The 26,036-nt window shown below is 48.6% G+C and overlaps 1 protein-coding gene across 2 annotated transcripts in view; it reads right to left on the bottom strand.

Moving 5' to 3' along the window:
- The window catches only part of RGS9 (regulator of G protein signaling 9), a 64,554-nt gene that overhangs the window by 31,725 nt on the left and 6,793 nt on the right, over nt 1-26,036 (bottom strand). The window contains exons 2-9 of one of the 2 annotated variants that reach the window (XM_070560168.1): nt 21,069-21,165; nt 17,597-17,647; nt 16,020-16,126; nt 15,771-15,822; nt 15,451-15,509; nt 14,374-14,450; nt 10,734-10,815; nt 3,347-3,418 (exon numbers count right to left, since the gene is read on the bottom strand). In XM_070560168.1, coding sequence (XP_070416269.1) covers nt 3,347-3,418; nt 10,734-10,815; nt 14,374-14,450; nt 15,451-15,509; nt 15,771-15,822; nt 16,020-16,126; nt 17,597-17,647; nt 21,069-21,165 — 597 coding nt within the window. The remainder of the gene's footprint in view (nt 1-3,346; nt 3,419-10,733; nt 10,816-14,373; nt 14,451-15,450; nt 15,510-15,770; nt 15,823-16,019; nt 16,127-17,596; nt 17,648-21,068; nt 21,166-26,036) is intronic. The other variant, XM_070560169.1, reaches the window with a different exon arrangement.

Below are 26,036 nucleotides of genomic sequence, written 5' to 3'. Positions count from 1 at the left end.
CCGGGCTGTGAAGGGGGGGAAGCCCTTAGCCCCGTGCCTGGCACACAAGGAGCGGTCAGCAAACATCAGCCATTACAGTCGTCCCTTCCCAGCCAGCGCTGGTCACACAGGAGCCACAAGAAGAAAGCTATCTGTCCCCAGTTAGTGGGAGGAGATGGGGGGCTTTCCCTCACTGAGGGCACCAGGCTGAGGCTCTCTGCAGAGCACAGGACTTAAAACTGAGGAGGCATATTTCTGCCTTTTACCCAAAGACCATTGTGCACGCCAGTGTAAACTGTGCTGTTCTCAGCAACTGCTTATGGGACAAGACAGGGAGGCAGGAAGTGGCGTGTATCTTCCTCCCTCCACCTCCAAACAGGGCAGAAGCATGAGGTGTAAGGACAGAAGAGGAAACTGGCCAGGTACAGCCTCCAAAAATGGGTCTAGGGTCTACGAGGCCCCCTCAATTCTCTCTCTCAAAGCATGGCGACAGCTATAATAGCAATGATAGCTACTGTTCGTGGAGTGTCTCTACATGTTGGATACCATTCTAGGTACTTCACATAAGTGATCTCATTGAATCCTCTGAGGAAGGCACTACTGCAATTCCCATTTTATAGATGAGGAAACTGAGGCTTTGAATGGCTCAAGAGCTTGTCCAAGATCACACAGCCAGGGAGTGGCAGAGCTGGCATTCATTCCCATATCAAAGCTCTCTTCAGCACGTCACATGGGCCCTCGTCACAAAATGACCATGGCAACCCTGTCAAGATCAAGGGAGGAAGGGCCAGCCTAGGCCCACCATGGCCCATGCCAGGCTAGAGCCCGGCCACCACTCAGTCTCAAACTCTGATATAAAGCTAAGGTAGGGGTTTGCATGCTTGGCGCCCCGCTATGCCTCAAGGTATGGGAACTGAGAGAGGAGACACCCTCTGGGTGTGGTCCCCAGCCCCTGTCCCCTGATCAGTTCCTCCCAGGGCTGGGCAGCCACACTGACCAGTGGCCAGCAGCCCGAGGAAGTGGGTTACCCAGGGCTCTGGACACCTGCCAGCCGAACAGCCTCCTTTCTTACGCTTGACGGTGTTTATTTCTTTGGGGTTTTCTGCCTTCATTTAAGGAAAACGGACCTATCTTCTCGAGAATTCACTAATTCTCAGAAATAGCTTCTCTGTTCAAACCAGGACTGTGAGCTTTTGTCTGAAATGAGACAATAATCCGAAACCTTCGCACTCCTAAGGCCTCATGGCGACACCTGACGTTCTTGCGATCCTCTCCTCTCCTCTCATGGGAAAACAGGTGACCCTTAGTCAACTGTGGTAAATGTTGCAAAGAGATCAAGCACAGCACCAGCCTCCGTTCCCCTGACAGCTGGATCTGACACACTTGCTGGGGCTGGCTGAGGGGAGGGGGCCCCGGCATGAGAATTACAGTTCTTTATTCTTCTTAATACTCCACAGCAGCCAGAGTGCAGACAGGAGAAAGAGAGCTGGAGGAAGAGAGACAGAGAGAAGATAATGGTAAAGAGAGTGAAAGCATGCCTGCGTCCAACGTCACCACCTCACCACCATGGAGACAGCCCTCAGCCTCACGCCCTCTGATGCTCAGCTCAGAGCACTGCCAGAAGCTGGCAAGAAACGGCCTTGAAAGCCAGAAGGCACGCTCTCTTCCCAGCCTGACTGCCAGTGAGCCCGAGATGCCTTCTCAGTGAGAGGGGCTCTGGCCATGCTCCTTGGAAGTTACCCCAAAGTAGCACCGAGGATGGAGCAGCTGGATTCCTCAGCTGTTCCCCCAGAGCTGAAGTTAAAGGTCCCCACTCCATTCACTAAGACAAACACACATAAACACATGAACAACATCCTGGCTGGTTGGGGTCAGAGTGACCGATGTGCTTTCTATCTCTACCCTCCCTTCCTCCACACCAGCGAGGTTTCCAGGACTGCCAGTTATTCATAAAGAAAGCAAATCTTCCACTGGGTTCAGTATTTTCCTTGATGATTCCATTGCCATGGCAACCAAGCCGACAAGGCCTCAGCAATTGTCTGTCATCTGATGAGGGGAACATGGAGAAGGCCGCTGAAGGCTGACAGTGCCACACGCCTATCAAAGGAAGGGTCACTCTGAGTTGTGAACAAGGGACCTAGTGATTCCCCTGGGTGACGCCCTCTGCAGACTTGTCTCTCTCCACATGGCCTCCATCCCTAAACCTGGGCCTCTGCCTCATGCACTGGTGGGGGGTCCCCACAGCCATCTGGAGTTCCAGGTCTCAGTGGGCAAAAGTACACACGGTCACAGAGCTACCTCATCACCTTTTCCCGCTCCTTCCTCTTTCTCCTTTGACTGCCTTCTTCCTCCTTTCCCAGCATATCCCTCCCGGCTCTCACTCAAGCCTGAGGCACTGCCAAGGCTGAGAGATGACACACTAGGCTAAAGAGATCCCTGACCCTTGCTGCCCAAAGACAACATCAGACGGAAAGCAATGAAACCATCTGAGACTCATTTAAGCGGGTTTCAGCCTGGTTTACTGGGATCAGTGGTTCTCAACCAGGGCCATTTTGTCCCCCAGGGTACATTGGACAATGTCTGGAGACATTTTTGATTGTCAGGACTGGGAAAGTCCTGACAGGCACGGAAAGGCATGGAGCTACTGGTATCTAGTGGGTAGAGGCCAGGGATGCTGCTAAACATCCTACAATACACAAGACAGCCCTCCAAAGAATTACCCAGCCCAAAATAATAGTGCCATGGTTGAGAAACCCTAACCTGGATGTTCACTGTGTCAACAGCTTATGAGCTGCATTTCTTTAAATAAAAAACCGTCATGGGAAATTGGCCATCCATCATAAATGGCAGCCTATTTGGGGAAAGGGTCCTTTTAAAACAAAAAACATAGGAGCATCTTTGCAAAGATCCCACCCCACTGAGATGCAAAAGAAAGTGTGACCTTCCAGGTCCTGTCATGTGGATTAAGGTTTAAACCTAAAGTCTATTCAAGCGTTTTGAGCCTGGAGACCATAGTCTTCCGGGGGTCAGGGCACTGGCTGAAATTGTATGCAAAATGTCTGGCTGTGCATCTTTGGGTGGAATGAGCTCATAACTTTCATCAAATTTTCAAAGAGGAAAGTGACTCTGAAAACAACCATCTAGATCCCATTTGCTGTGACCTGCACTCCACATTCTCTCTTCTGTCTCTACGCAGGACCCTCCCCCCAACACCCAAGATGATATCACAGAGCCAAAGTCCCGCTCTCTTTGGCAGTCTCAAAAGGGGAGATAGCATTGCCCCAAGAGACACAAACAGATGTGTGGACACCTGCCCAGCCTAAGAATCTGACCTTAGCCCTGCCCAAAGTATACAGGAGAGACCTACCTGATTTACCTGAACTTCATTCGGATTGGTCACTCGGTCCAGGCCGTAGTCCAGCACATTGTTCATTCCTGGCTAAATGGAATAAAAACAACATAAGGACCACTTCTAGGAGAGTCTCCAGTTTCTGATTAACCTGGCTCTTGGCCAAGCTGTCAATCATGAGACTAAAATGAGAAGAGCTGTGGCCTAGCACACAGGGAGCTACAAAGGTATGTAAGACCCTCTGGGTGAGCTGGTCAGCCTCACGGGGCTGTTCTGCCACCATGGCATCCCCAGAATCTTTCACAGAGGCATGGATGGATGGATGGATGGATGGATGGATGGATAGATGGATGGATGGATGGATGGATGGATGGGTGGATGGGTTGGAAGGAGGCTGAGTGGATGGATAGATGGGTGGGTGGGTGGATGGATGGATGGATGGATGGGTGGGTGGATGAGTGGATGGATGGATGGATGGATAAAAGGATGGATGAGTGTCTGGGTGGGTAGGTGGACGGGTGGATGGAAGACTGGATGAGTGCACGGATGGTTGGGTTAATGGACGGATGGATAAATAAAACTGAAACTCAGTAAGAGTTCACCGGGATTAGCACACGGGATTCCTGAGTCCTCCCACAGTGCTCCTTCCCCACCCTACAGTGCAGTGCTTTGGAGAGTCCAGGCTTTAGTCGGGCACCGCTAGGTTCCAGTCCTGGCTCTGCCACTTTCTAGCTGTGAGGAAGATCTTGGAAACTACCTCTCCTCTATGCACTCACTACCCCTTCTGAGAAATGGAGACGATCCCTCCTACTTGCCAGGTTCTTGTGAGCTTTTAACAAGATAGGGTATGAAGCTCTCAACAGAGGGTAGCTATTACTGAACAAGAGCTTGTATTCAAGTAAAGGCCTGGCCCAAAGCTGGGTCTCAGTCTCTGTCAGTTCCCTTCTCCATCAGGTAACCAACTCTCCAGCGTCTCGCTTTGTCTCTCAATTCCTTGAAGCCAGCAATGTGGGTCTTTCACTTCCCTCGCTGTCAGTTTGGTGCCAGGTACCCATCTGGGCTCTCTTCCCCAACAGACTCAGCCTCATCAACAGGATTAGGCACATTTTTAGCTCAGGGGTAGGGTTGCCAAATAAAATATAGGACGCCCAGTTACATCTGAACTTCAGATAAACAACACATTATTTTCATATATTATTTTATATATTCCATATGTTTTTTAGTATAAATATACAAGAAGTATAAAAACATTGGGACATAAGTCATTTGCTGTTTATCTGAAATTCAAATTTAACTGGGCATCCTCTACTTTATTTGCTAAATCTGGAAACTTAGCTCAACAGGCTACTGTGGGGGCAAATCCTAGGCACACAGCCCAAGCAAGGAAGAGAAAAAAGAAAGAAACAGAAAATGGGTGGAGAGGAGCACAGGGAAAGAGAGTGGCCTCCTGACCCTAGTTGTTACACGTGGACCTCAGTCAACAAATATTCATGGCTGACTTTGTGCTCAGCCCAGGCAAGCCCGTGGTGAATGTGACATGAAACCCCTGCCTTGAGGCATCTCCAGCAAGCATCTCAAGACACTTCCAGTATTGTAGGGGAGGCAGCCACTCAGCAACTAATCACACAAACAGTAAGTTACAGGTGTGACAAGTGCTATGAAGGGACAATACGGAAGTCCAAGCCAGCCTTCAATGGGCTCTCACCCAGCATTGGGGTGGGGGGAGTCCTCAGAATCAATGCCTTTGCCTAGAGAGGGTTCTAGGAATTGCCCCTCCATCTGGTACAGACAAATCCCCCTGAGGTGACTGAAGACGGACTCCACACACACTCCCTTACTCACACACACACTTACATACTCTCACACTGACAACCCACACACACATACACATACATTCACTCTCACACACAGTCACACACACCATCTCACACTCACACTCAAAGACTCACATGTACACACCCTCACACATACTCCACACTTACACAACTCACACTCATACTTTCACACTCACAGGCATGCACTCACTCTCGCACCGACACACATGCTTACACACTTGCACACTCACACATATATACACTCACACACACATACACACAGCCCACGCCCATGGTGCCCTTACAACCACCGGCTGGCTGCTCTTCCACAGGCACGCGCTGCCTCAGCAGCTTCGGTGCGGTTGTCTGCTCAAGTCCTGAATTAGTTCTCCAACTCTTTCCTTGGAACCTGAACCACGCTCTGATATAAATTCGGCTGCCCCGGTGCTCAACGCTGCACCTGTGTAACCGTAATCGGCACAGGGCTGCCCTCAGCTGCCCAGACCAGATGGCCAAGGACTCTCAAAGCTATACCACCCAGTGGGCTTCATTCTTCTGCCGGCCCATCCAGTGCCAGTACCTCCTGTCTTTCCTCAGCTCGACACAGTGTCCAGGCAGCTCCTCTGGCTGCCCCGCTGCCCAGGCTCCTGTCTCCTCTCGGCATCTCCGTAAGTCTCAGTTGTTCCCGATCAAACTGTGGTCCCATGCCAGCGCCCTGCCTTCAAAACTTCCCAGGGTGCTGCCCTTCTGCCTCTGCTGGTTTGGGAACCTCCCAGGCTCCATTCATTCATTCATTCATTCATTCATTCATCAGGTACATAAAGTCTTTGTTCCCAGACAGCCACCAGAGCCACTACTGATGCAGTTTCTGGTACTCAAGAGGATGCTCGAATGAAGATAACCCAGAACTGACTGTCAGTGCACAGGAAACAAGGGCAACCGGTATCCTTGTGGCGGGCTGCCAGAAGAAAAGGAGGCAGGCAATGTATTCAGCCCTGAAGCCATGTGAGGAAAGCCCTCCAGAGATGGTCACGCCTCCTCCTTCAACCGGAGGAACTGTGGATGCCAGGGTGTGACGCCCTGACAACATCCCTCAGGCATAAGCCAAAGAGGCAATTTGCTAAACGCTTCATAATTCAGGTTATGAAAGGACCTCTGTACCCCAGCAGCTGCTCCATGAGGAGGCGACACGCCCAGAATCAGCATTCAGAGCAGGGCCAGGGGGAGCCGATGTACACTTCTTGGGGACACTCCACCACGTCCCTCCTGTCCCTTCTCTCGTTCTCCTCTCTCTCATCATCATGCCCTTCCCTAGTATATCAGTTCAGACCCTTTTGGTGCATAAGACAGAAAACAAAGAATAAATAAAATACCAAATTGTTTTATAAACAAAATAAAACAGGAGAAAGAGAGAGAGATGAGGCTGGAACAGGGAGATGAGTTAGACTGAAGGGCTAGAGAAGTCAGCTCCATGCAGATGATGGCTTGAACGTCACTTCCACGGAGAGGTGTTCCCAGACCCCGAGTCTGACACAGGACCCCCGCCTCTCACAAGCTGTCCTGGCATTCTGTACAGCACAAACTCATCTGTGCAATCATTTTAGCCTGTGTCTCTCCACCAGACTTCAAGCTCCGTGAGGGCACAGGCCACATCTGTCTTGGCTCACAAGTCAAATATTCCCATTGCCTAGTCAGCACCCGGCATAGAGTGGGCATTCACCAAATAGATGTCGAATTTATTTTTTAATTTGGATCAGAGTATATGGAGTTTTCCATCTTGTTTTTCTAATGTAACATTATATATCGGATCATTTTCCTAGGTCAATAAATGGTCTTTGAAAATATTATTGTAATAGCTTCACAGTGTTCCGTTATACAGATATACCTTAATTTATTTTGCCATTCTCCATCGTTAGATATTTAGCTCAACCTCAACAGGAAACAGGGCAGACATTTTCTCTGGTGAATATCTGCATTTGTGGTTGAAACAAAGGCCACTTAGCTTGATATTCAGACAAGTGACCACTTGATTTAAAGTTCACACTGCCAAAGGCAGCCTCTGTCCTGGACCATATCCTCCATACATCCATGGTCCATACGTCAGGGGACCACGTCCTCCACATATCCATGGTCTACATGTCAGGGGACCACGTCTTCCACATATCCATGGTCCACATGTCAGGGGTCCACATCCTTCATATACCCATGGTCCACATGTCAGTAGCCCATGTCCTCGGGAGACACACAAATCACAGATGATGCAGAAAAGATGCACAGAAGGCCTCAAAATGACTTTGCTAAAGGAACCATTTCTCCCTCTGTTCATTTACACAATTAACTGCTGTTTGCACTGTGCTCAGCTCTGTACTTTGTTCCATTTGGGTAGAAATTGAGCGAGGAACATGACTTCCCTTCCTTACAGGATGCTGAGTCATGGGTGGCATTTGGGCTCAGGATGGAGATTGGGGACAGATCCCTCGGCCACCACCTCCCACATCTGATCTCGGCCTCTGCCCGTGATGATCTCCCTGACACAACATCTGGCATGACATTCCTTCCCCCCACCTTCATCAAGCACCCTCACTGTGCCCCTCAGCCCCTAGGTCTTATGTTTGGGAGAGTGCTGCTCACCTACTATGGCAATTTGAAACCTGAGCTCCTTGAACAGGGAGAGCGGACCACATGCAGATGCACCTTCCACAGCAGCAGCATGTCAGATAGACATGTCTTCACATCCCAGCACTGTGCCAGGTACTGAAACTCTCTGAAACTTGATCTCCCCATCTGAATAATGGGGATGGTGATACTCCCTACCTCACAGCATCCTCAGGGAAACGGGATCATCCCTGGCAAGAGCTTAACACAGGCACGCAGTAGGCTCAATGACTGTTAGCTGTTATTTTAAACCCAGCACCCAACTCCGTAGCTGGCACAGAGTCAGGGCCCCACGAAGTTTTCACGGATTAATGGACAGAGAAGTGAACAGGGGGATGACTCAGTCCAGAGACTGCAAGCCATGTCCCACACAACAGTTGGTTACAGTCAGTCTACATATTGGCTGCTCCACTCTTCACAGAGCCAAATGCTCTGTTTGCCTGGTTGGCTTTTTTCCCACTGAACTGACAGTCTGTTTGGGTCTCCTGGAGACAGCCTGACAGTCTCTAAGCTCCTGGGCTTCCTGAGTTTGTCAGTTAGATTGCTCAATTTCTGGGCTGTGACAGACTCCAAACAGGAAGCTCTTCAAACAGAACACGTTCCTGACCCTAACCTCTCAGGCATCCGAGAGGCTGAGAGTGTTTTAAGAAAGTCTGGAAGAGCAGGACCCAGACGTACTCCGGCCTCACCTCTGACCCACTGGTCCAGTTCTGACCCAGGGACCAGCAGTGAGAGAGGCTAGATGTGAGGCGCAGTTTTGTGTTCGAGGAGTTTTACAACCGCTCCGAGTACATCAAAGCCTCACTCTGAACTTGGGTCCCCAGCGCTATCAAAGAGGCACCAGGCACATTTGAACCTTGGCATCACATTTGTTAGAGCTGCAGTGACTCATGCCATGCTCTAATGACCAAGGAGGTTACACAAAGGCCTTAAATGCACTGAGATATTACGATGATGACGACAATGATAATGACAGTGACGGTGATGGTGGTGACGAAGGTGGAAAAGTACGGGAAGTAGGGGAGGTGGTGGAGGCAGGGGAGGTGGAGGTGACGATGGGGGTGGTGATGGTGGAAGTAGTGGTCAGAAACACACTGTCACATTTATGTACTTCTGTATCATGTCATGAAGAGCCACTACTCAGTCATCTGCCTGGCGTGAGAGCTGGGAGCTTACCCCAGGAGAACTGGGGAGAACTCAGATAATCAGTTTCTCATTTTGTTCCCTATAGGCCTCCTGGTTGCAGGGACAGAGAAGAGGACAGGGACATAGGGCAGATCGCGTGCACAGCCAGTCTATGTCACTTTGCAGGAATGCACTCACACTGGCATTCTCACACCACGGGGTCTCTGCAGGTAATACGGAAGCCATTCTCCATCCTGGAAGGAGTAGGAGTCCCTCGGTCATGGGTGCCACTGGGCACCAGGGCATCTTGCCAAATGAGTGGCTTATCCACCATTTGCCCTTATCCTCACCAAGGCTCTCCCTTTAGGAACAGATGCCCAAATGCAGGCCGAACAATGTACAGTTCCCTTCTCATACAAAGAGCTCACTCCTGAGCTACTAACAGGGAGGCATGTGCTTGGCTCTGTTTCTCCAGGACCATGGGCTCAGTCATCCACTCTGTCACCCACTCCCCATTGAGCATCGGCTAACTGGTCTACCTAGATAAGGAGCCCTGAAACAAAGCAAAACCAAACAAGCTTCTTGGGGATCAACCTCAGGAGCTTAACCTTGGCAAGAAGGCATCCAAACCAATGCCCTGACAAAAGGAACTCATTACAGGAATCTGTTTTGGTTTTTTTGCTGAGGAAGATTAGCTGTGAGCTAACATCTGTTGCCAATCTTGCTCCTTTTTTTTTTGCTTGAGGAAGATTAGCCCTGAGCTAACATCTGTGCCAGTCTTGCTCCACTTTATACAATGGTCGCTGCCACAGCATGGCTGATGAGTGGTGTAGGTCTGCACCCAGGATCCGAACCCACGATCCCAGGCCACCAAAGTGGAGCATGCCGAACTTAACAACTACGCCACAGGGCTGGCCCCAGGAAATCTGTTTTGAATATAGAAAGAAAATAAGAAAAGTGCCAAAATCTGATGGGCTTGCAGTTCAAAAACCCATAAGCTTTGGCATCATGATGGATCCAGTGCCCTCTCTGGTTCTGAGAATTTGGCTACCTGGCAGGGAAGGGAACTAAAGGAGGAGGAGCAAGAACATGTTTTGAACTCTTCACTTTCCAGAATCCTTTTGACATCTCCCACCTCCTGAGTGGCAGCAGAGCTAACCACAGTGGGGGATGGTTACAGCCTGCCTCTCTGTGCTCAGGAACGAGGCCACCATTTCCCAGTGATGAGCTGTGACAAGTTACATCACTCTGTACAGCTTGTCTCTCTAGGCCACTAAGTCCCAAAGCCAGAGAAGCAATGAGCTCTAAGCAATGAGGCCCAGCACACACTTATTCCTTCCCGTCTCCTCCCAGCTCAGCCACTGGGGACTGGATTGAGAAGAGGAAAAGGAGAGGGAACAAGAGACAGGAGGCACGCTCTGCTCTGCAGCATCAGTTCTCTGTAGTATTTTATTTTCCTGCTTTGGAGCCTATGTTCTAGTTTTTTCTTCTTATATTCCTTTTCCAAGGTATCCTGACCCCCTCAAAAAAGTCCTAGCCCTCATAAAACACAAACTCACTCAGGTCCCTCCCTTAGGTAATTTCACTTAGTCCTCACACCACAGATGAGCCACAAGCAGACCCCATCCAGACAGCGTATTTCCTCTTCCAGCCAAGAGGCGCTTGGATGCTAACCCAACACTGAGCAGCTCCTCCTGCTGGTTCAACTCTAGCCCCAGAGGGAGATGAGCCAGCAAAAGGGATGGTGAATACAAGGTGGGCGTGGCAAGGCATAACAAGAGATGGGTGAAGCCAGGAAGGATAATACTCACAGGGCATCGGTGGACGAGCCAATATGCCTTCTCCTGGCAATCCAATGCATACCTGTCTGCTTTATTCCTTTCCTTTCCAGCCCTGAAAAGCCAAGAGCCATGTTGAAGGCCAATAAGACTTTGCATCTTTTGCTCAGTGATGGACCCCACTCTTGATGACCTGGACCACTCTCTCAATATGCCCAAGTAATCTGTATTTGCCATAATAATAATAAAAATAGCAAACACTAATATCACACTTATGTGCTAGGTACCCTGCTAAATTCTCTCATATGGATTAACTCATTTAATCCTCCCAGTGTCGTTTTCTCACTTCAAAGTTCACAGAATTTAAGCAAAGGGAGGTTGAATGCCCCACCCAGGGTCACACTGTCAGCAAGTGGCAGAAGGGGGACTTAACCCAGGGGTCTGGTCCCAGATCTAGCTCTGCCTGAGAGCACTGTGCTGAGATGCAATCACGCCACCATGACTATCCCTAGAATTGAATCGTCTCTACCAACTTCACCACTGGAGCAAGTATGGATGACATTCTGGGCTGACATTTGATCATTTGGCTGAACATTATAATCAGCATCTAAACAAGCAGGGAGCAAGCAATGCCAGAGTTTGTAACAGGGAAAATGCTGGCCTCGGGGAGTCCTCATTTCTCTCTACCTGTCAGTTCCACTCTGTCACCTCAAAGAGTTCATGCCAAGTGAGGGTTTTTTCTGAGCCCAACTTATTACTGTAAAAGGCTATTTATCTTCCCTCTGATCTCTCAGCCTCCCCCTTTCCCATTGTGGATAGGAAATGATGCTATGCTCTCCTCCTACAGGAGCCAGGCAACATTAATGATGGTGCCATGGGCCCCATTCAGCACCATTTCCACGGCGACCTGTGCTCTCACTCGGTAATGCTTATTTTCCCAGGCAACGTGGGATGACGCATGTGGCCTCCACAAGACAGAGTCGGTGGACTGATTTGCCAGCTAACGTATTGTGGATAACATCATCACATCCAGAGAGCCAGATGGGTGAAGAGTGCCATTCCACTGGCGCTTTCTACCAACCTGCTTTGGATATTAAATATAAACATGATGGCTCCAACTTCCCCTGAGCAACCTAACTGGATTTTCCATCAGGTTAACTACCCCATGTCCTCAGGACAATGAGCCACAGTCACCTGAGGTATTGTGGAACCTCCATAAGGCTGGACACCATGTAAATACAGCTGATTGCTAATCTACTCCAACGGTCCCTTGTGGCTTTGCTCTTCTGCTCTTCTCTGACAGATGGTATTGGAAGAAAGTTGTGATGAATGGAGTCCAAGAGTACCAATCAACAGGGAATTATTTTAGTTTGTCATATGATGAATTTTTTAGCAACAATATCACTTAATCAGTTATTCAATTATTCATGTACTGATTGATCTCCCACTACATTCCAAACACTAGAAATACAGTGGTGGACCAAACAGGCTGTTATGGACAGAATGTTTGTGGCCCCCCAAAATTCACATGTTGAGGCCCTTCCCTACAATGTGATGGTATCTCGAGATGGGGTCTTTCAGAGGCAATTACGGTTTAGAGGCAATAAGATGAGGTCATGAAGGTGGGGCCCTTATAATGACATTAGTGCCCTAATAATAGGACACCAGAGTTTCTCTCTCTTTCTCTCTCTCTCCCCCATGTGAGGACACAACAAGAAGGCAGCCATCTGCAAGCCAGGAGGAGAGTCCTCACCAGAAACAAACCCTGCCAAAACCTTGAGCTTGCACTTTCCAGCCTCCAAAACTGTGAGAAAATAAATGTCTGTTGTTCAAGTCACCCAGCCTATGGTATTTTGTCATGGGAGCCTGAGCTGGCTAACACAAAGACATATTCCTTGCCCTTGAGTGGCTTTGGGTCTAAACATTACATAAATAGTCAAGAAATAAATATAGAATTACAGATTGTATTATGAGCTATAAGGAAATGTTCAGGGTACTACAATGCAGAATCGGGGATGGCTGCTGGTGGTGGTTTTTGAATATGTCTACACTTCTATTGAGAGGTGGGTCCATATCCCCACCCCCACTCCCTTGAAACCAGGTGGGTTTCTGTGACTGTATCAACCAAGAGAGTACATCAGAAATGGTATTGTGATTTCTGAGGCTAGGCCATAAAAGGTGGAACAGCTGCCACCCTCCTCAGTGGAATATTTGCCCTTGAAGCCTCTAACCACCTGTAAGCAACGTGACTGCCCTGATGCCACCATGCTGTGAGGAAGCCCAAGCTAGACCACATGGAGGGGCCCAGAGGCCAGAGGAAGAGGGCAAGCAATATGGCTATTTTATGTGTCAACTTGACTGGGCCAGTGGTGCCCAGATATTTGGTCAAACATTATTCTGGGTGTGTCTGTGAGGGTGTTTTTGGATGAAGGTATTTTCAGTTGAAGACCTGAACAGAACAAAAAGGCTGATCCTCCCGCAAATAAGCGGGAACTCTTCCCGCCTGATGGCCTTGAGCTGGGACACTGGTTTTTTCCTTCCTTCAGACTCAAACTGAAACATCGGCTCTTCTTGAGTCTTGAGTCTGCCAGCTTTCAGACTAAAACTACACCATCAGCTCTCCCGGGTCTCTAGCTTGCTGCCTGCAGGTCTTGGACCCTCTCATCAATGTGTGAGCTAATTCATTATATACGTATGCATCCTATTGGTTCCGCTTCTCTAGAGCATTCTCACTAATCCACCACTACTCCAATTCCAAGCCATAACCACAGGAGCAGCTTCGGCTGATGCGCTGTGAGCAGAAGTGACACGCATCACTGTGACCCACACAGGCTCTCTCCCCCTGCTCCAGCAAAGGCAAAGCCCAGATGGTGCTGCTCCTTTAGCATGCGTCCTGGAGTGACACAAAGCATTTCAGGGCCCCAGCTGACCCACAGTGGACATGGAACATGAGCAAGACATGAATCTTGGGGTTTGATGCCCCTGAGAGTTGGGGGCTGTTAGTTACGAGAGCCTGGCCTCATCCTGACTCAGACACTCTCAGCATTTACATCTGCCTCTCCTAGACAAGGCAGAGCCCTCAAGGGGACTCTCAGCCCAGTTCTGAAGTGGACAGCAGGCAAATGAGAGCCTGTGAGTGGTTCTAATGTGCGACTCTGATTGTACGTCTCTCCTGCTTAAAATCTTTCTATGGCTCCCACTGGCGCTCAACACAAAGCCCTCTCACAATCTGCTCCTGCTAACATCTCCAGCCTCACTTCTGCCAGTTCCAGGCCTTGCACTCTCTGCTCCAGCTACAGGGAATTGCTTTAAGCAGGGGCTCGTCTGCCTCCAGACTCTGGTTCTGTCTGTTCAGAACACCCTTCCTTCCACCCCACCGCTCCTCTCCATCCACCATCACCATCCCACACCCGGATACCTCCTATGCAGCCTCCAGGTTCAATGCTGTTTCCACAGCTCCTTCTGCAAACCCCTGCACGCAGCTCTCATTTCACCACAGCATCACAGCCTGTTCGTTTTTCTGCCCAACCCACAGACTGTGTCTTTATAGCCCTTATGCGTAGCCCAGTGTTGGACACATAAATGCCCAATAGAGCTTTATTTTAATAAGAGGAAACAAAGAAAGAAGGGAGGGAGGAAGGACAACCAGAGGACGAACGTGATGTCCACTCACCTGTACTGCTCCTTGGCCTGCATAATGACAAAGTCCCATTTGTAGTTAATTTTTTTGTTCAAGAAATAGTAATTTTCCTAGAGAAGGAAAAACAAAATGAGAACACTGCACCTCGTGACACACGCCGTGTGCAGAGGGCAGAAAACCCTATGTCACGGACAGCTGCCCCTGGCTCCGCGGCAACTACAGACCCAGCCTAACAGCCTCCCACCCCAGCTTTGCAAAGGCGTTCATTCTAGTAACACCAGATTCTCAAAGAGCCTCCACAACAAAAGCCACAGCTTGGCCTGGATTTTGTTTTTAATAAATGTATTCCAAATATGATTAGGAAGTGGGGCATAGGGTGGGGGAAAATATGCAACAAGAGAGCATCACAGATCCACAAAGACAAGCCCTCATGTTGGTGTGATGCTGGCGCTTCTAAAAACATGTTTGTAATGAATAAAAACACAGCAAGATTGCCGCCATCTGCCCAGAAATTTAGCCTTTTGAGGGTTAGGGTGCGTTCTTTGAGAAATCTGACTGATCCAATCTAAAACTAAAGTCTATGCTATTGTTTTAACCTCACAAACTCAAGTTCAAATCTGTTCATCATGTAATACACATTATCATGCATATTAATTAGGTTATATTGTTTGCAGACAGCAACAGGAAGGTGGTAGCTACTGTGTGCCCAGTAGCCACTGAGGTAAGGACTTAAATTACAGAAGGAAAAACTGAAGCTTGACATGGGGAAGAATTTACTTCAGTGAGCTGCTTCTAAGTAGATGCATGGATGATGGATGGATGGATGGGTGGGTGGATGGATGGATAGATGGATGGGTGATAGGTGGATGGGTGGATGGGTGGGTAGGCAGATGGATGGATGGATGGATGGATGGATGATGGGTGGCTGGATGGGTGGATGGGTTGGTGGGCAGATGGATGGATGGATGGATAATGGGTGGATGCGTGGGTGGATGGAGGATGAGGGTACATATGAATGTGGTAATAGGGGCAACAGGGACAAAACCACTCAAGACTATATTCTATATTCCACTCAATTATAATAACCTATATTTGAAAGTATCTCTGTACCTTTTCATATTCTTCTAAAATCCCTTTCTTCTTAATATTTCGCTTGGCTAGATAGATGGCTGGAAAGGAAAAAAATGATATTTTCCATCATCATCATATTTCAAAATGGCATCTGCAGGTTCTCTATGCATGAGGCTGCTGTGCTCGGCTTGGTGCACAGAACACTCAGCAGACCCAGTCCCTTCCCCAGGGAACACTCTCAATACAGATGTGAACTGACATAAAGGTCATGATGACAGCAAGACAAATGTCACCGAAATGCAGCGAATAAAGAAGCAGCACGTTAAGCACTACCACAGGAACAGGAGAAGTGGAGTTACCATAGTCTGTATCTTCAGCTGGCCACTGCTGGGTGGGCCAGAAATACGGCGTCTACAAAAGAAACCAGGAAACCACGCTTAAACACTGTGACCCCTTGGGCCCCCAGCCCTACTGCTTAAGAGACGAAACTATCTTAGTCCCCTCCACCATTTCTAAAGTCCTGATCTGTGAGGATAAGAAGCCAAGAAATTATCTTTTCAGATAAGATTAACCCTAAATGAACACCCAAGGTCAAAGCCAAAACTCACCTGAAATCGGTAGAGGCTGCCATCGGGTTTGAGAATGAGGTTCTTGGGGTCTTGCAAGGGGTAAATGTAGCCATACTTGACGACAAAGTTGCCCAAGTTCTGTGCCTCTGGGGAGAAGCAGTTCAGACATGGAAGTTAAGAGCAGAGACCGTAAGCAGAAGCTCATTGTCTGGCCCTACACAGCATGCCCAACTCCAGAGAGAGACCCCCATCCTAACAGCACTTCATCCAAGGAGTGAGGACACTGGTTCCCGAACTTGGCTGTGTCCCCAGTTACCAGCAGGGAGCATGCTAACAGGAGGATTCCACAGCAGCCCCTGGGAGTGACAACTCAGCAAGTCGAGGGGAGCCAGTGAACCCGAATGTTAACAGGTGCCACACGTGGACCGCTGCAGGTGTTTGGGGAAATCCTGGAGAAGCTTCTTTAGGACCTTTGGGTCTGAAGAAGGCCCCAGGAGCAGGGAGAAAATGTCTGTTTGACCAACAAAGATGTCCTCACTCAAAAAGAAAAGGGAAGGGAGGCCATGCTTATCGTCAACTTCTGTCCTGAGCTCAACTCTACCTGCCTCCCAGGTCCAGATCTCCAGCCCCTCCCCAGCTCACCTTAATTCCCACACCTCTCTGATTTGTTTGGAAACACAGTCTTGTTTCTGGATCTGCATTAATAAAAGGAAAACCTTCCTGGTTCTTTCTCAGAGGCCCAATGAAAGCAGGCATCTTTCCATCATCAGGAGAATTCCAGCCCTCCAGGCCCACCCTGCTCAAGGATTCAACCCACAGCCCATCCCACAGCTCAGCCTCCGAGGCTCGGGGAGACTTCCTCCCCAATGCTCCCTCTTCAGGTCCCAGTCCCTCCATCATAGACTAGATCCTCATTTTTTATACCTGGTTGTATCAACAGCCTTTATTCTAGTGGGAAGACTGGACCCCAGATTCTTTCTGCTCCAACGCATCCTTCAAACTGCTGCCAAACATCCTCGTTTACACATGATTGTCAAACACACTGCCATGCTCAAAAATCCCCTACGGCTTCCTACTGCCTTCCTCCCAGCTAAAACTTGGATTCTGCAAATATGCCAGGTGCACTCCCATCCCTCCACTGCCCTCCATCCCCAGCTGAAATCATTTCTCCCAGTTTCCCCTGCCCCACCCCACCCTGTTACCACTCCATTTCTTGTTCACTCCATTTCTACACCATTGTTTTTGCTAGTTTCCCCTTCCAGGAAGACAGAGCCTCCAAGCTCCCCGCCACAATTCACAGGCATCACTTCTTTCAAGACCGAGTGTATGTATGCATCACCCCCTCCAAGCAGTCTTTCTTGACTGACTCCTCCCCGATTACCCCTGTTATTTATATGCTCTCAATATTTTATATGAAACAACTATTGGTTCCCCAATCATCACACCTTCACTTTTGATTCTGGTTGCTTTACACAGGAAGGGGTCGTCTCTCCAATTAAAATGTCAATTTCTCAGGGACACAGGTTAAGCCTCCATTTAGTTTCTACCCTCCAGAGACTCTCGCGTGTGCTGACACACAGTGGTCCTTAGTGACTGAGCGCCGCGCGAGCTCTCACCCAGATTGGAGATCCAAAGTCGCTGCACGATCCACTGTAGAACATCACTTCCTGCAAACCAGAAGTCGTTGGCCATCGTCAGAACCTCCCGAATCATCCTCGGACCTCCACGCCCCCTCCGCCCTGCCTCCTCCCTGCCCAGCTGTGATCTCGTCCCTCTTCTGCCCAACACTTTCAGGGACTCCCCTCCCGCCTCCCCAGTATGCCAGTCTAAACTCTGCAGCCCGTAATTCAGGGCCATCCATGACCCAACTCCAGCCAGATTTCCAGCTTAACCCCCACCCCCACACACCCTCAGGCTTTACCTCTCTCTCAGTACTTCTTTTCTTACCTAAGATAATTTGTGCATGGTCTCTCATTCATCAGATAGGAAGTAAACAGACTAGGTCTTAACACTGAGAAAAAACAGACTCAAAGCAAGCTGGCTATGGCACTTGGATGGAGCCTGGACCCATGGATGTATATCAGAGCCAGGGATGGGAGGAGAAGTCGGGGGGCTGGGGTGGGAGGCCGGGTCTCCTATGCCCCCACGTTCCCAGGCAGAGCTCTGAGGAGTCAGAAAATCCTACATTCAAACCTGGCCTTCCAAGCCATTGTGACGGTACTTTTGTCAAAGCAGGAGGATGGGACATATTTTAGTGACACTTTGTAGGTTGAATTATAACTTTGAACAAGGGAACACAAGTCCGTCTGCACTTCTGCTCTGGGCCCTGCAAGTCTTAGGGGCTGGGCTGGGAACAGCACAGAGTGAAGACTGGTGTGAGAAAAAGCAGGAGAGGCAGGCGGAGATGAGATGAGGACAGAATGTGCACCCCTTCCACCCTCCCACCAAGAATTCCTGGGGGCACGGCAGGACCTCAAGGAAGCTGCACACCTCCTCTTCAACCTGGGCCCTCTGGCTGAACATGCTCCTTGTAGGAGGAGGGCAGCAGCATCTCGGAAGAAAGATGAGATGTCCAGGAACCAAGTACCCAACTCAGATGCCTTCTTGCAAACACCAATGACCACATTTTCCAGCAACTTCAGCCTGCTTTACAAAGGCCAAGCTGGGTCACCTGCCTGCAATGGGAACCAGCCCACAAAACACATCAAGGAAGAAGGGCAGGGTCTGAGACCCCACTGCCTGTGTCCTTGTGGCTGGACTGTTGCAAATAAAACTTTCCTTCTCGGAGGGGGTGAAGGGGTATTTCTTCTGGTGCCCCCCAGGAAGGCCCTTATGGCCCACTCACACACTCTCTGGGCTTAATTACCTGCCCACAGCATGGCTGGGAATGGACGACCTGCGACTCCTCCCTTCCTATTCACGCCCTGGAGCAATGTCCAGCCATTATCTCTCTCAGTGCCCACATGCCCACCATTATTGCTTCAATGTGTTCTCCTCTGTTCTCTTGGCTTTATTTGCTCCTGGTTGGCTGTTCAAAAGCAAAACTCTTTATCTAAAATCCTACTTAAAATCCTAGGACTGTGTGTTTTAGACTGTCGACTCCAAGTCTTTTTAAATGCTACACAGTGAAATGCAGACCAAGAGAGACCCAGGCAGACAGCGGACTGATTAGCGCTGTCCACCAAGGAGCCAAGGGTTTTCTCATCCACTTGACCATTTCCTGAAATAGATCAAATGAGATTACGGGGCCACCAGCATCTGCACCATGTGGTCTGCGCTGACAGCATGGCAGGCTCCCACGTCAGCCACCTTTGTCCCCATAAGCCCTGGGTCACCTGTCATCCAAGGAGGTGGACGCGATCACCCAATTTGCTTTGATTAGTGCTGATGTTTCAGGATAGAGCTTCTCCCTGGGTTCTGTTCCAACAGGAGCTGGAATCGCCCATTCAGGAGGAACAAGAGAAAACATGGCGGGGCAGTGGGGGTGGCAGTCAGCCTTGCCCAAATCCAGGAACCAAGTGTGCCCCAGGCGCAAAGAAGGAAAGCAGTGGCCAGCCCGGTGGCAAGTGGTTAAGTTCATGCACTCCTTTTTGGCAGCCTGGGTTTATGGCTTTGGATCCCAGACACAGAGCTGCACACAGCTCATCAAGCCACGCTGTGGCAGGGTCCCGCATACAAAATAGAAGAAGATTGGCACAGGTGTTACCACAGGGCCAGTCTTCCTCCTCAAAAAGAAAAAAAGAAGAAGGCAAAGCAGCTCACACACACGGACAGTGGACAAGAGTGTGGACGCTAAAGGCACACAGCTGGGCTCAACTCCAAGTTCAGCCATGTATGAGTTTAGTGACATAGGGACAAGTCATGAACCTGTTTGCATCGCCATGGCCCCAAGTGCAAAAAGGGAACAGTCATATCTATCCCTAAATTTATCGTGGGTATTAACTGACAGCACAGAAAATTGCTAGCTATCGCCACCCATCGAGCATCCACTGAGAGCTGACCACTCACACAGTACTATCTCATTTAATTCCTGCACTTGTTCTCTTACACAGAGATTGCTATTTCTGCTTTTAAAATGAGAAATTGGAGACCAGGGCTACACAGCTAGAAAATGGTACCTGAAGGATGCAAGCCCAGGGTGCCTGACTCGATGTCTAGAGCTCATGACACAGTGCCAGACCAGGACTGATTCACACATTTGATAAACTTTGATTAAACCCCTGCCCTGACCCTGACCTTTGCCTCTGCAAGACTAGGGCATCTTGAGCGAAAAATAAACCATCAGTCATGGGTGGGGGAGAGAGCGAGGGCTCACAGGGAGCACCGCCAGCCCGGTGTGAGACCCGGGCTTGTGCTTTGAGAAACTGTCTGCTTCTGCAGACAATTTGCCTCAGCGGGAAACATCCTCTTTACTGAAAAACCAAAACCATACAACACATGCAACATGTGAATTGAAAGGCATTCTTCTTTTGGGGTCAGCCCCTTCTGCTGATATCCTCAAATGATACTCTGCAAGCATCATTTATCCCACACCCAGAGAAGGGAGACAACGCTGCCATCCACACGGGGTGGTTAAGAAGGGTCTGAACATGAATTAGAAGGTAGGGAAGGGTGGAGCAGACAAAGGTCAATTTTTTTCTGCCAAATAGTATTTTTTTTCTGCTACCTGGTTTCATTAAAATAAAACAAGGCAAACAAACAAAAAAAGTGACAGTAAACCTTTTTTATATGACCTCCTGGGAAGAATGGCTTCATGAAGTGACCCACTGACTCCTTTTCTCCTTCCTTTCTGATCCCTTCCTCAGAAGGAGCCAGTGGTCCAGGAACCAGCTAACTTCTTCTGTAAAGGGCTAGAGAGTAAATATTTTCGGTTTTGTGGGCCATAACACGGTCCCTGTACAACTCCTGGACTCTGCCATTGTAGTGAAAAAGCAGCCAAAGACAATACACACATGGGGACGTGGACATGTTCCAATAAAACTTTATTTACAAATACAGACTCGGGGCCGAATTGGCCCGTGGGCTAGAGTTTGCCAACCCCTGTGTGTGGTCTGTTCCAGGCCAGGACTAAATCACAAGACACATTACCTGTCATGGCGTGAGGGACGCTGGTGACGAGGACCTTCTGGTTCTGCATTTTGATCCCCGTCTCTGGGTTCTGCATGTCCTTCACTAGAGCTTCAATCTGCAAGAAAGAACCAAAAAAGCTGGCCGACCAGAACCCTCCCAAAAGCTGAGTAAGGCCTTTCTGCAGCACTGAGGGGACAAAAGATACAAAGATGAACACAACAAGCTTACCACCAGGAGCTTACAACCCAGGTGGCACTGAGTGACTACAATGCAACAAATCTAGACGCGTGCTTCACACACACACACACACACACACGCACGCACCCTCCCTGCGTGTGCGAGCCCAGAGAGATTCATTCTGACTCAGAGACCTGGCAGAGGCTTTTAAGAGAAGATGGGACTTAGCAAAAAAGGATTTTGCTAGCCAGAAAGTGAGAGAACACCACAAGCAAAGGCAAGGGAGGATGACAGTGCCCAGTGTGTGAGAGGAACAGAAAACAGTGGGAGATGAAGCTGGAAGGGCAACAGGTGGCCAGGTCCCAATGGACCTCAAATGCCACTCTCAGAGTTTGGATTTTGTTCCAGCAGCTATTTCTAGAGAACAGCACAATCTGGCCCACATTTTGGAAATGTGGCCCACACCAGAGAGAACACTGAAGCGTGAATAAGTTTGCCAAAGTAGAGAAAAATGGGGGACCTGTTCAAAGATACTGCAATAGTCGGGGCAAGAAACGACGGGGCCTCCACCCTCATCACTTAGTCTTTCAATTATATTAGAATGTGTCACTCCTCTGCTCAAAACCTTGCAAGGACCATTCCACTCTGAGTAAATGGCAAAGTTCCCCTACTGGTCCATGTGGTTGGGACCCCTTCCTCCCTGATTCTTCTCCTACCACTGCCCACCCTCCAATCCAGCCACATTGGTCCCACTGCTGACCCCTGACCATGCCAAGCACCCTTCCAGTCTCCAGCCTCAGGGCCTTTGCTCTGGCCCTTCCTATGCTTGGACCACTCTTGGCAAGAGATCTTCATGGCTCACTCCCTTCCCTCCCTCCTCTTCCATTAGTCTCAGGAGGCCCACTCTGATCAGCTCACTTGCTGCAGCAACCTTGATCCACCCTGTTCCCCTCCCCTCTTTGCCTATAGCACTCGCCTTCTAACATACAAAATTATTTACCTATTTATTACATTGTTTATTGTGGGTCTCCATTGCTTCTAGAAAGTAAGCTCTTCAAGGATGGGTCTCTCATCTGTTACTGTTCGATGTTATGTTTCAACCGCCTGGAACAGTGCCTGGCACACAGGTGGTACTCAATCAACAGATGATGCATGAATTAATAAATAAATGAAGGCAGCGGCAGGGAAGATGATAAGAAGGCATGGCTTTTAGACCCCTAGTTCTAATTCTAGTTAACTAGAATCAACTGTACTTGCAAGTGACTGACTGGTTCAGGTCGGGTGGCAAAGTTCATAACTTACATGATCAGAGATGCCAGCTACCAAGAGAGAAAATGCCCAAGAAGGAGCACCTTCTGAAGGCAAAAGCTTCTGCTTAGGAATGTTGACTGTGAAAGGCTGCGGTGACATCCACAATGTCTGCAAGTGACTGGAAATGAATGTCCCAAGTTTAAAAGAGATAAGGGGCAGAGATGCGAATTAGAGTCATGAATATCGAAGAGAGAGTTGAAGCCAAAGAGAATGAATGAACTGTCCAAGGAAGGCTGACCTGCAGGAAGAGAGCCAAGGCAGCCCTGACTGTCTTTGGAGTATTCTTAAATTTTTATTAATAAAAAATATCTTTCCAATGGAAAAAGTAAATGGAAATAAAATCAATGGAAGGATTTTTTTTTTGCAGGGAAAGATTCGCCCTGAGCTAACATCTGTTGCCAGTCTTCCTCTCTCTTTTTTTTTCGTTTTCTTTCTCCTGCCCACACCCCCAGGGCATGGTTGTATATCTTAGTTGTAAGTCCTTCTGGTTCTTCTACATGAGCCGCTGCCACAGCATGGCTACTTACAGACGGGTGATGTGGTTCTGTGACCGGAATCGAACCCAGGCCACTGAAGTAGTGAGTGCCAAACTTCAACCACTAGGTCATCAGGGCTGGCTTTGACTGAAGGACATTTTAAAACAAACTAGATGGGTTGGCACAAAAAGACAATCCAAGTGTTTCTCTTGTCAATGTTGGTGATTGGCATTGACAAAGCATCAGATGCAGAGGTTTCAGACTTCATGCTCCCCCAGGAAACCCCTCACTGAGAGGGAAACTGTGTACTCTAGCAGCCTCTCTTGCAAATGGTCAGTCAGTCATTCAACAAACAACACAGTCATGGTTGATTCTGGGAAACCAAAGACAAGAAGATGTGGTTCCTGAGCCCAAGGAGCTCATGGTCTGGTGCAAGGATGTAATAGGACAATACAGGAAGCACAATGCTAAAGGTGAGAACATAGCAGTGCCAGGAGGAAGTTAGGAGCGGTGACTCCTGGAACGAATCTTTAAAAAGATGAATAGGAATTAGGCAGCAGAAAGAGAAAAGGATGGTGGGGGAAGGCATTCCAGGCCCATGGGGCAGCAGGAGCAGAAACACAAAATATGAACAGGCAAGTAGGAACAAAGACCTTTCCTGTCCTTCTCTGGCTGGAAGCCCTCTCCTGAGGTCAGGGGAGCTGCGTACAGCTGGACATATCCTCAAGGAGGGGTACACCTCAGACCCAACCTGTCCACATTCTAGCCACTACCCAAACTAAAACAGCTCACTCATCCACCAGCCTCCTCTCGACTTGACGAACTTCGCTACCTCATCATTATTCTTCTGCTGTTTAATGAAATAACACCCCCCACCACTGTACAGCCCTTTAAAGTTTACAAAGTCCTTTTAGAGGGTGCATGTGCTTGTGGTCCAAAGAAAAGGAACCCAAGGTTCTCACAGCCTCAGTGGGGTTCCCCTTCTCTACTAACGGTAGGATCTCACTTAACTCTCTGAATCCCCTTTCTGTACCATAAAAAGGGGACAATGACAGTATGTGCCCAACCAATCGATACGGTTTTGTAATCTCTTAGACTAATTAAGTAATTGTGTAAAAATGCTTTAGAAGAATAGATACATGTTATACACGTATAAAGATATATAAGCATAAAGATACAGACCTTACAAGGAGAGATACGTTAGGGGTTATGGTTAGAATCATTAACATTGGTAGCATTCGTACAATTAATGCATCTTTGAAACTCTGTAGACAGGGCTGTGATTAGATGCCTGGGAATAAAAACACAGCTCTACTAACCAGCCAAACATTTATTGATGTATTTATTGATGGTGTTTTAAGTGCCCAGCACTGTGGGGGTTACAACAAGGTAAAAGACAGACTCCCAGTCCTGAGAGAGTTGGGAAGACAATCGTATGAAAATAAAAAGTTCAGGGCCGGCCTGGTGGCACAGGGGTTAAGTGCACACGTTCCACTTTGGCAGCCCGGGGTTCACTGCTTCAGATCCCAGGTGAGGACATGGCACCACTTTGGCAAGCCATGCTGTGGCAGGCGTCCCACATACAAAGTAGAGGAAGTTGGGCATGGATGTTAGCTCAGGGCCACTCTTCCTCAGCAAAAAGAGGAGGATTGGCAGCAGATGTTAGCTCAGGGCTAATCTTCTTCAAAAAAAGAAAAGAACAAATTCACTAGGATAAATGCTAGCGATCTGAGTGCAGAAAATACTCAGTTGAAATCCTTTCTCCAGTGTACAAACTGGGTAAATTGCTAAATTTCACTGAGACTAATTTCTCTGTAAAATAGAGGTCACAATAGTACCTACATCATCAGACGTTTGTTGTGAAAATTAAATGAGATAAAGCATTTAAAGCACTTAGTACCACACTATGCACAAAGTATCTATCAGACAGCAATGGCACACTGAATTCCCACCAAAAAGTAAGGAAGGTACTGACTGAAATAAGAACCACGAGAAGAAGAGAAAGGCTGAGATGAACAAGAAAAGTGTGCATAGCGGGTGAGCAGGATTTTCCTAGCCGGTGAGGAAGGGGCTGTCCTCCAGGCAGGGAGGGCAGGAGAAAGCCCTGGGCTTCTCTAAGCAGGCAAGTGAACAGATTGAAATCGGAAACCTCCGACATCGTTGCTGGGAATGTAAAATGGTGCAGCTGCAACAGAAGACAGTATCGAGGTTCCTCGAGAAATTAAAAATAGAACTATCATAGGATCCAGCAATTCTACTTCTGGGGTATTGATCGAAAGGAATTAAAGTCCAGATCTTGACGACATCTCAGCGTTCCCACGTTCACTGCGGCACTATTCACAACACCAAGACGTGGAAACCACCTGAATGTCCACCGGCAGAGGAACAGACAAAGAAGATGTGGCACATACATAAAAGGGAATATTATTCAGCCTTAAAAAGAGGGAGGGGCCAGCCTGGTGGCACAGTGGTTAAGTTCATGTGTTCCGCTTCGGCGGCCCAGGGTTTGCAGGTTTGGATCCGGGGCACAGACCTATACACCACTCCTCAAGCCATGCTGTGGTGAACAAAATAGAGGAAGACTGGTACAGATATTAGCCCGGGGCCAATCTTCCTCACCAAAAAAAAGAAGGAAATTCTGCAGTATGCAACAATATGGATGAACCTGGAAGATAACATGCAAAGTGAAATAAGCCAGTCGGAGAAGGACTGCATGATTCCATTTATGTGAGGGATCTAAAATACGCAAATTCACAGAATCCAAAAGTGGAATGGTGGCTGCCAGGGGCTGGGGGGAGGGGGAAATGGGAAGCTGCTAATCAACAGGCATAAAGTTTCAGTTGAGCAAGGTGAATAAGCTCTAGAGATCTGCTGTACGGTATTGTACCTGTAGTTAACAATATTGTTTGTACACTTGAAAACTGAAGAGGGGAGATTCTCATGTTAAGTGTCACCACAATAAAATAAAATTTTTAAGAGAGAGAGAGAGGGGCCAGCCCAGTGGCGCAGCAGTTAAGTGCAC

This window comes from Equus przewalskii, chromosome 10 (genome assembly GCF_037783145.1).
Source record: "Equus przewalskii isolate Varuska chromosome 10, EquPr2, whole genome shotgun sequence".
Taxonomy (NCBI): domain Eukaryota; kingdom Metazoa; phylum Chordata; class Mammalia; order Perissodactyla; family Equidae; genus Equus; species Equus przewalskii.
Note: the sequence above shows the minus strand (reverse complement) of the source record. Positions and strands in the feature narration are given on the sequence as shown.